The 14,815-nt window shown below is 31.9% G+C and overlaps 1 protein-coding gene across 1 annotated transcript; it reads right to left on the bottom strand.

Moving 5' to 3' along the window:
- Positions 1 to 707: 707 nt before the first annotated feature.
- On the bottom strand, positions 708 to 6,391 carry LOC149159055 (WUSCHEL-related homeobox 11-like). Its single transcript, XM_089434179.1, has 3 exons — positions 5,923 to 6,391; positions 5,562 to 5,776; positions 708 to 776 (listed from the first exon to the last, which is right to left on the bottom strand). Exons 1-3 carry the CDS (start codon positions 6,389 to 6,391, stop codon positions 708 to 710), a joined length of 753 nt encoding a protein of 250 aa, XP_089290305.1.
- Positions 6,392 to 14,815: the final 8,424 nt, after the last annotated feature.

Below are 14,815 nucleotides of genomic sequence, written 5' to 3'. Positions count from 1 at the left end.
AAGCTACACACACCAGAGGATAAAGATGGTTTTCTTCTTCTGATAGGATAATAGTGATATGAGAAGTGATCAATGGCCTATTGAGATTGTTCTGGAAGTTGAAATGTGTGGTTTGAAATACACTATTCAGAATCGGCTTGCCAGCTAGGCTAGGAGGAGACACATTCACGGGAGTGGAGGGTAAACTAACTGGAGACAGAGCAGGGTCCACAGGATAGCTATCCTTCAAATGCCTTCGGCTACCTCAGCGTCCGCCGGAACGATTCCTCGAACTCTGGTGAACCATATTGAAGTGCTGAGGGGGAGGCACAATAAGACTAGGGACAATGTCGGGAGGGCAATAATACACCACCGAGCACCACTTGGATTGCGCAAGAGAGGCTTGAGAAGATGATAAGGGTAGCACAATTCGAATCTCTGGTGCAGTAGAAAGTTTACCACTGATAGAAGAGTCTAACCTCCCATCAAATCCCTTATCATAATAAGACCATAGACATGAGAGTGGGGTGCAAACACGAAGCTTGCCTCTATGATCAGAGACCAGCTTTCCCCCAAGATCCGCAATGAGCCAAAGCCTGGAGCATAAATGCTCAATACTAATTGTGGGGAGAATAATACAGAGCACCATGATTATAACTACCACAACATGAAATTGAACAGAGCAAACCATTAATGCACAGATTCAACCAAATATGCCCCTCTTATGTTTATCCTTCTTGCGCTGGGTGAAATCCTGTGAAGCCAGGCTGCTCTGCAGCTGGCAATACCAAACCTAACTGTCATTCATTGAGATTATTAGAGTTCATTAATTTCACTCGCATCTGGGTATATATATATATATATACATATATATGTATATGTATATGTATATGTATATATATATATATATATATATATATATATATGTATGTATGTATGTATGTATGTATATATATATATATATATATATATATATATGCACGAGCATAAACAATAAAAGAAGATCTCAGATAACATCACATGCACTTAATAACAAAATTAAATTATTTGATTAGAATAACTTGGTGGGAAAACTATGGGAGAGAGCATGTTCCTACCAACCAACCAGCCACCACCAACAACTTCCCCAAAGACTAGACTTCCTTCCCTCAGGAATAACAACCCCTTCTAGATTCCTTAGTGATACTTTTAGAATGTATTCCAAGCAAATTTTTCTTTCGCAAGTCTTACATTAAGGCTATTCACCCCTTTAATTACCTAGGTTTTTTTCCATTTTTATTAAAAAGCATTCTTTCGTTTTGGGTTTAAGGTAAGACTTTCTCAACTTTTGTGCTTTTTTCTTCTCTTTTACCAAACTTAGCATTTCCCTCCACCTAGGTTCTATTTTTACTTAGTATAATCTTTCTTTGGCTTTATGTGAATAATATTTTGTTTTATTATGTTTTTCTTTGAATGAAAGTTTTCTAGGAGAATAGTTGAAAAGGTTGACCATATGGACTTGAACATTTATTTCTACAACAACAAGAAGTATCTATTCCTCATGTCCTCTTTTCCATAATTTCTGAAAAAGGAAAAAAATATTCATGATATAAAAAATTAATGCAATGATGAGTTAATTCAAATCATATCCACCACATCAATTAAGTTTAAAAAATAATTACAATACCCTAAAAATACTCATGTATTTTAAGAACAAAGGAGAGGGGTGTCACAATTTGCTAGCAAAATTACATAGAAAATGGAAAGAGAGTCAAATTGATCAACAAAAGGAGCAAAGTTTTCCTAAAGTTCGAAATAAACCAAATATAAAAGTTTCTTCACTAAACATTGCTTCTTTCTAAATAGATTAATATTTAAAAAAAGGTTATGATAATATTGGGTCAATGAAGGTCAAGGAAAAATAGAAGCAACCATAAAAGGAAGCAAATATGAAAAACAAGATATGCCAAGAAAATAATAATATATCTTCCTAGAAGAAGTAGAGTCCTTATTAAAAATTAACTTAGTCAACAAAAGTTCTCAAATAAAAGATGATGACACGTTCAGATGAATAATAACAAGGAAACATTAGAGAAGAAAGAGGAAAAAAAATAATGAAAGGAACTATTAAAGAAATGAAGGTCTTAGAATAATATATTAAGATCAAGAATGAGTTACTTTCTAGGTACAAGATGAAACTTGTTGAAGAAAAAGAAAATTTAAATGAGAAGGACCAGATGTATTAAGAGGAAAATTTGATAGTTTTCAAGAAAGCATACAATTGTTATCAATAAAATAAATATTTGAAGGCTATGAAAATAATCCTCAAAGTAAATTCTTAGATGAAAAGTGAAGGAAAGCAATCCAAAGTGACAATGTATATGGGTTTCTTAGAATCAACCAACATCATAATTTTGTCCATGAGCACATGCTACAACCTGTTTGTTGGGAAAATATTTTTCAGTGTTAATAGACTACAATTTTGCCAAATTAACTTAGTCTTTGTCATTCTTACCATTTTTTTCTATTTTGACCAATAAAAAACTTGACAATTTTTCCCAAGAAATAATTTGTTTTAATAATTCCTCATTAGTTTAAATATTTACAAAATTTGGGAACATGGCTTTTGTTTCCCATGTTCCCTACATAGTTTGAAGAAAAAACATGTGCACCACCCTTATCAAGTGCACTAGTGAGAAGTAGAAGACCAAATATGATTTTTCCTTGATTTCAGTTATTGAGGAATTCTAGTTATAGAAAGGTGAATGTTAAAATAAATTAGTTGGATAAGAAAATGATTATTAGGAGTTGGTTATATATATATATATATATATATATATATATATATATATAGATATGGAAATATTGTGTAGTTTAGAAAACATACTTAGACTTCAAGCATTGTGACTTCTAAGGTGATCCTTAAATTTGGGAAAATTCTTCATTCAAACTTTTCTTTAACCTTCACTTTTATTAATACATGTAATTTCTTTGAGTTTTATTACTTCATAGTCTTAATGGTGAAAGCTAATGAATTGAAGGGACCCAATTTGTGAGCTTTTAAATTCTTATTATGAAGAGTTGTGGAAGTTAGTATATTTTTCCATGTTATTTTTTTTTGCATATTCATAGTTTCTTGTTCAATCTTAAATATGTTTTCATGTGATTTTAATTATTTTGTTTATATACTAATTATTTGGCTTTCTTTGCTTATATTCATAATTCATTTTTTAAATTATAGGCTTATTTACTTAGTTAATTATCATAGTTTAATTGTTATTCATAAACAAGTTAAGATTTTTTTTAAGCATGTTTATTGAAAGATTAGGTAAAATATTGGGAGTCTATCTACTTGAAAGACTCTAATGCATGCATAATAAATAAAACATGCATGGAAAACATTGTTTTAGTTCTTGATCATTTTCTTTTATTTCAATTTTAACTCTTAAAATAGTAAAGACTAAGTATTATTGTTGCATGTCATTGAACCACCTTACTAAGTAGGCTAAAGATAATACAACCTACTTTTCTACATGTGAGGCACTAGAAAATACTTTATTAATCAAGTGATTTTAAATGAGTTGTGTTCACTTACTTCAGTTTCAAAAGAACCATTGTGATAGCCCTGCATTTCTACAATTGCATGGCATACCCACCTCATAACATGATATTTGTTTATTATAAGCTTGAGTAGTCCAAGTTCCTAAGATTAATTCATTTCTACAATTTGGATTGTTAGATTGGAGTTGGTTTCATACTTTCTTTACTTTATTAGTTTATATTTTTGGATCCTAATTACTAAATTTCTTAATAAGCAATATGGAGGACTTAGCCCTACCTTTCTTTGAATAGTTAACTTAATAATATTTTCATATAATTTGTGTGACATCACATCTATTTGTGCACATAAATGACATTTTACAAGTTTAGTAGGAAGCACTATATTGAAAATATTAAGTTATAATTTATGAAAGTAAATTAGGGAAATAGGCATAACCAATTAAGGTTAACTATTTCAAGCATAATTAGTGGTACTTAAACATAATAGAAATTAGTCAACCATCATTAACAATGATCAATGTTGTCTACATGGTTTAAGAGAGCAACCCATCATTGACCATAGGTAATCATTATAATCTCTAATGAGAGAAATTCAACCATCATACTCAACCATGATCGCTTTTAGTTATTAATAGTTAATCTTTCACACACTCAAATTTGTTTAATCAACCATAGAATTCCTATTATAACATATGTTACATACAAGATGAAAAATTAATGATGTGACAAGCAGCATTACATAGTTATAAATGCATAGCATGAGAGAGCATTGAGGCTAAGTGTTCTTTCCTTTCCTCTTATTTTATATAGTTTGAATTTGAAAATACAAGTACAATGACATCACTTGTGTTTTCTTTTCTTTCTTCTTATTTTATATAGTTTAAATTTCAAAATACAAGTACAATAACATCACTTTTGTTTCCAAAGAAATTTTTTTTGATCAGTAGGAAAAATTACAATGTATCACATGCAACGAAATTAAACAAAAGAGATATGTTTGGTCAAAAAAGAGACTTTAGCAAATTTATATGTGACACTTTCACAAAAAAAAAAAATACAAATCACACAAAATGAAACATTTACACAGTGCAATATAAGTTTACTGCCCTATCAAATGCCATGACAATAAAAAAAGTTATTTCCCTCCATAACATGAATCACACAAAATGAAACATTTACACAGTGCAATATAAGCTTACTGCCCTATCAAATGCCATGACAATAAAAAAAAGTTATTTCCCTCCATAACATGTCACACCAAAAAATTAGATAAATAAAGGCATATAACACAATGGTGCTTATGCAGATACAGGACAATCTCTAAATCAACAAGTCACACACACATTAACAATAAGTATGACGCAAACGAAACCAAAAAATCTATGGAAATTTTTCCTAAATTATACCACATGAAATACAAAAATTTATCATATAATATGTTTTACCATAACATATCTAGTCATTTATTGTTAGTCATTTATTGTCGGTATGACATGCTTTCTAAAACATCACTCCATCCTAGCAAAGCTAAAATTTCTAAACTTTCTTTCATATGATCATCATATTCTTACTTTACTCAACAATTTTAAATTTAAAACATTAATCTTGTGATCAATTTACTTTTTTGCACTTTCACTAAGAATTACTAATTAGAATTATAATGTATAAATCAATCCGCGTAATACCGTTGCGTACAAAGAAAATAAGAAAGACCGGTGGAATTTGAGGGTACTATCTAAATCATTAGGTTTTCACCCATGAACAAAAAAGGCTATTTTTTTCACACATGTTAAAATTATATGTTATATATGAAGCTACGAAATATGTTGGCCGTGCAGTGTATCAAATCTCAAGATGTAAAGATGGCTTAGTCCGAGCAAACTTTAACAAGTCCCTTGAAACCAAAGCCTTCATATCTGCAAAAATAAAAAGAAATGTACACGCACGATGCAGCTTAGAATCGACAATGTTTGTACATTTAATGTTCTGAAAATTACTACAGCTCAACCTGTTAATAAGTAGCAATAATATATATGGCATACCAGAAAATACTTGGCTCCGTGCTCCAGACCTTCCTGGATGACTCCCCATTCATTTACAAGCACCAACCTGCCAGAGGAATCAAACAGAAGATTGTCCCCGAAGAAAGCGCTGTAGTTTATCGACCCCTTAGGGACAACAATCGGACGATCATCGATGAAAACAGTTATTACATATGGGTTGGAATTAACGATTGAATCCTGTACGTTTTCTTTTCCTGCACAGCAAATTTAATATTAGAAATGGCCAAGACAAATATTTATTTAAAACGGCAATGCGGGACTGTCCATGCGTATCGGCAGCTTCATCTTCAATTACTACATGCTAATATTGTAATATAGGTACTTTTAGAGCAATATGTACCTTGATTCAAAAATCTTTGGGCGCCTTCTGCTACTTCCTCTCCTATTGCTTGCACGTTAACAAGGTCATTATAATTACTTATTTCATCGTACACTACCTGCCCGTTATATTGCTGTCCGGCAAATGAAGAATCTAGCACAGCAGACGAGTAGTATTGACCTTCAATGTTATTTTTTATCGCATTTTCCGGAGGACTATTAGAAAGGTCTGTCATAGGTTCAGACGGATCAGACGGATCAGACGTTGATGGTGTTGACATAGATAAACTAGAAGATGGGGTCCCAGTCTCAGTGCTAGAATTGTATCTTTGTGCAGCCTGCAGTTGCCGTTGTCTTCGTTTTATTTTGGATTTTCTGTTCTGGAACCAGTAAAATACGTTGGTATCCTGAACTTCTCCAAACTGCTCTAGCAGAGCTCTGATGGTTTTTATTTGTTCCCTTGGCGGTTTGACAATACCGGAATTGAACATAGCTTCCAGTATCCGGATCTGTTCTGGTTTTGGAATCCATCTTAATTTTTCTTTTGGCTGAGCATTTTCCCCCTGCTGCCCAGAACTATGTAATGATGTACCTGCCCCATGACATGGAGAATATATATGTTAATATTACTGTCAAAATAATTACCAGATTCACATGCAGATATCACATCTGTGCATCATTTAACTACATGCAAGGATATATATCTATATATATATATATATATAAATGATTAAGTGAGCAAACTACATTACATTATTATATTTAAATATGGTCACCCTAATTAGCACAATTATATTTAAATATAGTCACAATAATTAGAACAATTATATTAGTAAATATAATAGATATAGATAAATAAATATTATTTTTATATATAATATAGAATCAACCTAATTAATAACTAAAATAAAATCAAAAACTTATTTAAAACTCACTTAATAATTGAAATAAAATAACATATATATAATTCCATAAATATCTTCAAATGTTTAATCAAATGAAATGCTCCAATACTCTAGAAAAAAGATTGACGAAAACATTTCTTTTATACCAAAAAAGCCAGTAATATGGTACGAACCTTTAAATTTGAATGGTAAACTATATTAAAGTTTAAGTAGAACAGATTTTGTTTATTAGAAATATATAGCCGAAATCTAAAATTATATTAAAGACATTGTTTTTAAAACAGAAATCCGTTCATTAATATTATATTATTATAATTATTATACGATATAGGGAAAATAATAGTCCAACAGGGGAGTAGACTCTTCTAAAATCATCAGTATTGTAAGAGATCTGGACATAGAAAATAATTAATCCTTTAGCCTCTCAACGTGAGCTAGAATGGTCCCAGAAGGGAGTAGACTATTGAAAAAATCACGAGTATTGTAAGAGATCTAGATATAGAAAATCTTCGATAGTAAGCAAGCCTGCAATGCAACTTCTAACTGATGGAATGAAGTTGGTGAGCCTGCCAGCTTTGCATAGAAACCCTAATCCCGCATCAGAGTATCAACCTGTAATTTAGTAACAGCTTTGCAAATAATGATGTTAAATAAAGGGAAATTTTAAATTATTCTTTCGTACTAAGAATCAATATTCATCCCGTCAATGTTGTTTATTTTCGAAAATAACTCCCAACCACGTCTTTAAACGATTGAGAGCAGTTATTCTCAAAAAGTACGCAAGCACGTCAACCAGTTGTTTTTTACAGTAAGTATAGGTTGAAGGGATGTTAAGTTAATCTTTTGCAGGTGTGAGTACGTAGAGTTAGTGATTATTAAAGTGTTACTGATCATTAAAATAAAACTACCAAAAAAATTAATTTATATGACTCACAACCGTAACTTGTACTTATATTTTTGTGGTGTCATGAAAAATTTAACACAAAACATTAATTTATCTGACTCACCGCCATAACTTGTCTTCATGTTTTTGTCCTGTCATGAAAAGGTTAAGTGTGTCCCAGAAGTGATAAGAAGTATCACAATTTGTATCAGCAGAAAAGTCTTTTGGATAGTGAAGAGGAGCATAGTAGAAAGGTATTTACATGGGATTGTGGTTTCGCAAACCACAAGAGGGGATAATAGGAGAGATCGCTTTTACAAGATGCCCTCTATAAAACATTAATATAAAGTATTTTGTTTGCACGATGTAATTTTTAGCTTTAAAGTGCATCTTCTCTTTTACCTTATTTTACTTTGTTTTACACGGTGTTCTGTTTTACTCTATTGTTATTGTTATTGTGTATGTTGTTAAATTTCTAGGTTTTACTTTTTACACAAAAAAACAAGCAATGGTAGCAGCCAAGTTTAAGAAGTTTTTTTCTTTAACAGTTAAATATAAGAAGTTTTTTTGTTGACTAGTTAAATATGGCTGAAACATTAAGCACAAGTTTCAACAATCCACAAATACATGAGTTCAATGGAAAATATTATGAGTATTGGGTTATTACAATGAAGGCCTTGTTTTCTGATATTTGAGAATTGATGAAGAATGCATTCCCATAACCAAGAGATGCAACAACATACAATGTTTTGTTACAAGAAGAAAAATATTTGTTGAGAGACAATAGGAAGAAAGATTCAAAAACCCTCTTCTACTTATTTCAAGTTGTGCATGAGAGCATATTTCCAAGGATTGTACCTACAACAAAGTCTAAACAAACATGAGATATTCTTCATACAACCTATCAAGTCATGACAAAAGTGAGGATAGCAAAGCTGCAAATGCTAAGTAGATGCTTTGAGACAATTTGTATAATGAGTTTCAGAATATATACTCATTTTTCACACAAGTAATTGGACTAGTTAGTCAAGTTAGGTCTCATGGTGAGATAGTTGAAGATAGGAGGGTAGTTGAGAAAATTTAAAGCTGTTTTCCATCACGTTTTGACCCTATTTTTGTGGCCACAGAAGGGACAAAATATCTCTCACAATTTTGAGTGCTTGACCTTCAAGCACAAGTGACTTCTCATGATAATAGGCTGAATAAAACATCAAATAATTCATTGAACCATGTCTTCAAGACACAAGTTTCCATAAGTCATGGTAGAGGTAGAGGAAGAGGAAGAAGTCCACATAGAGGTGGAAGAGGAATCCCTTCAAGCTCAGGTGGAAGAGGAAGCAATAATACAAATCAAGGTTCAAGCCAAAATCAAGCTGAAGGCAATGCCATTAGTGTAATAAATATTGTCATTATGCAAATGAACGTAGGAAGAAACAATATGATCTTAGTAAGAAGCCAAATGAAAATTTCCCAAAGGAAAATCAAAACCAAGAAAAATGTTTTTAGCATTGTACAGGACAAGAAAAAAGATGTATGGATTTATATTTTGGGTGTAACATCTACATGACAGGGAAAATAGAAATGTTTTCCAATCTAGATGAAATTGTGAAATCTGAAGTGACATTAGGGACTAATAATAAAGTGTTTGTTATTGGAAAAGAAAGAGTGAGCATTCTAATGCAGAAATGGGAGAAGAAAATATTTCAGATTTATATTGTGTCCTTAGTTTGAATCAAAATTTCATAACCATTGGACAAATTATGCAAAAGGGCTAAAATGTTTGTTTAAAAATTGGTGAATGCACAATTTTGGATAAATTTCCAAGGAAGCAGTTGATTGTAAAAGTGGAAATGACAAGCAATAGAATGTTTCCCCCTAAGATAAAACGATATTTGAATGAAGAAGGTGGACAAGCACAACTATCAAGGGATTGCCAAGATGAAAAAACGATAGCTACTTTTACATAAACAAATTTTCAAGAAGAGGTTAAGGATGAAAACTAGTTGTGGCATGTTTGGTCATCTTAATTTTGGAGGTATAATTTTCTTGCATAGGAAATCCATCATGAAGGGATTGTCACTCGTAGAATATCTTAACACTTTTCGTGAAGGATACATCTTGGGAAAACAACATAGAGAAGCATTCCTTGCAGGAAAGCAAACAAGTGCAAAGACACCCTTAGTGGTTGCCCATTCATATTTATGTAGAACAATATAGACACCATCAATTGGTGGCAGCTATTATTTTGGCATTCGTAGATGATTATATAGTGAAGACATGGGTCTGCTTCTTGAGGTATAAGAGTAAAGTGTTTGAGATCTTCCGCTAATACAAAGCATTTGTTGAGAAGAAAAGTTGACACTACATCAATGTCTTAATGATTCAGAGAGGTAGAAAATACATGTAAAATGACTTCCTTCAATTTTGCATGGAGCACAATATTCGAAAACAATTTACAATGTATACACATGAACAAAGTAGTGTTGCAGAAAAGAAAAATAAAACGATTTTGCAAATCGCAAGGGGTACGTTAAAGGAAAAGAATCTAGCAAATGATTATGGGGATGAATTCGTCACTTCCACAACATACGCTATAAATAGGTGCCCAACTAAAAGTGTGAAGAATATGATTCCTGAAGAAGCATTGAGTGGTAGGAAGCATAATGTCTCTCACATCAGATTGCTTGGATGTGTGGTTTATGTGCATGTCCTCAATTAATTCAAGATGAATTTGGACAAAAAAGTGGGAGAAATGCATATTTGTTGGCTATAGTGATGAATACCCCAAAGTATTTGGTGTTGTGATGCAAAAACTATGGGCATCACATCTCTATGGTTATGAGTATATGGAGTTGAATTTTCGAGGCCTTGGGAGAGACCACTAGTACAAGTAGTTCATGAACTATTAGATGGGCTAAAAGATACCTAGGATGATTTATTATGTTTCTATTTGATTTATATAGTTTATTTTCTTTCCATTGTGACTTTTAAAGAATCCTAATGGTTGCTATTAAAAAAAATGAGATTGACATATTCACATAAGCTAAAAAACTAGCAACACCATCATAATGGACTCCTTCTAGTAACATAGTTGTGAAAGGTAAATCACATTTAGAATTACCAAAAATATCTAAGCCAATGTGAAGTTGACCAGGTAGAAATAAGGTGAATGATAAACACTGGAGGAGGATGTGAAGCATGTAGAAAATAGATGTGGTATTTAGAATGATAATAAGGGATAACTTGATATCTGGCAGGGGCATACCTATTATAGGAAGCTTGTTGTGGTTTTATTATATCATATATTTTTCAAGGTTAATGTAAGCATGCACAATATCTAGAGAGGGCGTTATTTTAATACATCATTTCTTGGATAAGAAGTACTTAATTTTGAAAACTAGTAGCAGAATGAAAATATTCAGAAGTTCTAAAAGGTGTATGAATTGACACCTATATTGTATTGAGAAAAAATGGACATGCTAGTAGTGTGACTCCAACTTAATATACATGGTCAAGAAGACATACATCATTGAATACCATATAAGGGACAAGAAAACTAGTAGCCAATTTACTCACATCATCAAGAGGGGATACATACTACAATTATGTATCATGGAAACGTAAACTAGTAATCCCAATTTACTTTACATAGTCAAGAGAAACTAATGATATAACACCATATCATGGAAGAGTAAACTGATACATAGTGTGATAGTGTATGTATTCCACGGCAATGTAAAACTACCATATCCTAAACCATCTTATTGTTATGGTTCTTGATGTGTTGTGGTAGGGAGGTTCAGTGATTTATGAAGAGTAAATGATATTAAGTTCTTATTTTTATTGTGAATCATCAATGTAACCTTCCATCCCTTTAATTGAAAATGTCAATGAATCCATCACTCTAACAATAGTGTAATCGAAAGGAATGATAAGAATTTAAGGTGATGTGTAGTAAGCTTTCCCAGATCAATTATTAATAGAGGGTTTATAGTAAAATGAATTGGTTACTTTCAATAAACAAAAGATTATTCTAGGGTCTTACCCTAATCCACTTGAGAAGATAAATAGATATTTAGATATCTAGGTAATTATTAGTAAATGATGCATATATGTGTAATATATATAATGTAAAAATTGTGATTTTAGGAAAAGTTATTGGAACATTCATCTGAATAGAAACTCATAGACCTAGTTGTTGTAAGGTATAAAGTCTTAGGTATTGTCTTGGGAAAAGTTACTATTCAAATTGATCATGAAGGGACATGAGTATGACATCTTGGCTATCAGCATCATTGTGGAATATATTGGGGATCATTTGATCCCTTATATTGTTGATCTCAAATCATTCAATCAGATGTATGATGCTGTGATTGGACTGTACATGATCAACAATAAATCAATCTAAAAATCTAAGGGGTTAGATTTGTGATGTCAAGATAAAAAAGAATCATACTTCTTAATAATATCTCAAGTAAGAGATTGACTCAAGGCTATTGAGGAATAAGTATTCTAAAAAGAATTAGTAGTTGTGGAAATGGGTGGTTTGCCTAATCTTGTGATCCCTTTGTAGTGGGCATAGAAAATATACCTTCCTTTTACAAGATATGGGATACTTGCACTCAAGAATAAGAAATTCTCCTATATAGAGGCAACATTTTAAATCTAGATGAATATTCTCAAGATTTTGTAGCCTATTCAAAGAACATCAAAGGTAGGAGAAAATTTTGAATATTTCAAAGAAGTACACATAGCAGATCTAGTTGAACAACTACTCCAACACCTCCTCAAAGACCAGGACATAATAAATGTTCGATGTTTTTCTTTCTTAGTATATGTTCATTATCAAAACAGGTGTTCTCAAAGGAATGATTATCATACGAGTGATTACCAAAGGAATTATGTTCAAAAAACGAATGGTAAGAATAAGGCACTTGTAGGTGACCTTATGAACCATCAAATAAGAGGAGACCTACAAATGGATATTTTGATTATGTTAAAGCCAAAGAATTTGGAAAATGATTATTGGGATGAATTTGATGCTTCCACAACATATGTTATAAATAGGTGAACAACTAAAAGTGTAAAGAATATGCTTCCTGAAGAAGTATTGAGTGGCAAGAAGCATAATGTCTGTCACATGAGATTTCTTGGATGTGTGGCTTATGTGCATGTACTCAATGAATTCAGGATGAATTTTGACAAAAATGGGTAGAAATGCATATTTTTTGGATATAGGGATGAATACAAGGATTACAAACACTACAATCCATTAACAAAGAAGGTCATAATCAACATAGATATGTAGTTCATAGAAGAGGAAGCACGAGATGGAAGATTGGAGAAGAAAATCTATGAAACAACAAGTACATGACAAGAAGGAAAAGAGGAATTGAAAAAAACAAGTAATTCCTCTTTGGTGACTCCTCCTACACCAATTCAATATCAACAAACTAGTCACCAAGTGACACCATTAACAAGCAATAGGACAATGTCACATAATCAAGAAAATACTACTCCAAGTGCACTAGAGAGACTCACAACAACTTCTTCTCCAAGAACAAGATCAATTGAGATGTCAGGTCCATCTTTTCCAAGCAAGAGAAGACAAAAAATTAGAAATTTAAGTGAAATTTATGAGAAAAATGAAGTTGACAGTACTGAAGTTTTGAATTATCTATTTGCACTATTTTCTCATGTAGATGATCTAATTCATTTTGAAGATGTTGTTACGAAAGAAAAAAGGGTTGAAACAATGAATCAAGAAATGAGAGAAATAAAAAGGAATGACACATGGGAGTTAGTGGACCTTTTGAAAGAAAAAGAAGTCATGGGTTTCAAATGGGTCTGTAAGACTAGAAATAATGTTGAAGGAAATATAGAAATACATAAAGAAAGGTTGGTTGTTAGAGGATAGAAGAAAAATTATAGAAGATATCATGTAGATACATTTGTGCCAATTGCAAGAATGGAGACACTACATACAGTGCTATCAATAGTTGCACAACATAGATAGAAGGTGTACGGAATATATGTGTTCAAAATTATTGAATTGAGTGTTGGAAGAGGAAGTATATGTGGAGAATCCATTGGGTTGTGAGGTGCAAGGTCACAAAGATAAAGTGTATAGACTAAAGAAAACTATTTATGGGTTGAAGCAAGTACAATGTTCATCGTACAACATGATAGATGAATACTTATTAGACAATTGCTTTTACAGATGTGATGGTGAGCCTACTCTCTACATAAAAGAGAGTGATGGTACATTTCTTATTGTTTTTATACATGTAGATGATTTTATTTTTCAGTTAGAATAATTACCTCCTAATTTTTTATTTCAAAGAAGTCATGAAAAGTGAGTTTGAAATGATAAATTTTGGGTTGTTAAGGTATTTTTTTGCCACAGAAGTAAAGAAAACATAAAATGGGATCTTTATTTATCAAGCAAAGTATTCCCCATACATTTTGAAGAGGTTTAATATGCATGGCAACAAATGTATGCCAACTCGAACTATCATGGGGTTGAAATTAAGAAAAGAAGATTGTAACAAAAAAGAAGGTCGTAACAAAAAGGGATAGTGTAACAACAATGTAAATCCAAAATTATAAAAAATTATAGTAGGTAGTTTGATGTATTTAATAACAAATAGGCTTGATATAATATATGTAGTGATATTGGTGTCAAGATTCATGGAGACAACAAAGGGGACACATTGGAAAGTAGCCAAAAAAATACTATGGTATGTCAAGAGGACAAAGGAATATGGTGTTTTATACACTTTAGTAAGTGATTTTAAGCTGGATCATTACACCAATAGTGATTGGGCAAGAAGTGTTGACTATAGAACTTGTCACGCTATGTATTTCACATGGGCTTGGGATCATTTTCAGGGTATTCCAAGAAATAGCCAATAGGGTCACTCTTGATAACAAAAGCTGAATATGTCACTAGTACAACTATAGCATGTTGACCAGTTTGCATGAGAACGATTTTGAAGGATAAATGGTAGGAAAAAGAAGGAATGACAACAATTTACTCTAACAATAATTTTGCAATTACGTTGTCCAAGAATTTTGTTTTCCATAAAAGGAGGAAATGCATTGACACTAAGTATAATTTTATTAGA

The sequence above is a fragment of the Pinus tabuliformis genome, chromosome 5_2, assembly GCF_031772625.1.
Source record: "Pinus tabuliformis cultivar Carrire ecotype Pingquan chromosome 5_2, CPIR1, whole genome shotgun sequence".
Classification (NCBI taxonomy): domain Eukaryota; kingdom Viridiplantae; phylum Streptophyta; class Pinopsida; order Pinales; family Pinaceae; genus Pinus; species Pinus tabuliformis.
Note: the sequence above shows the minus strand (reverse complement) of the source record. Positions and strands in the feature narration are given on the sequence as shown.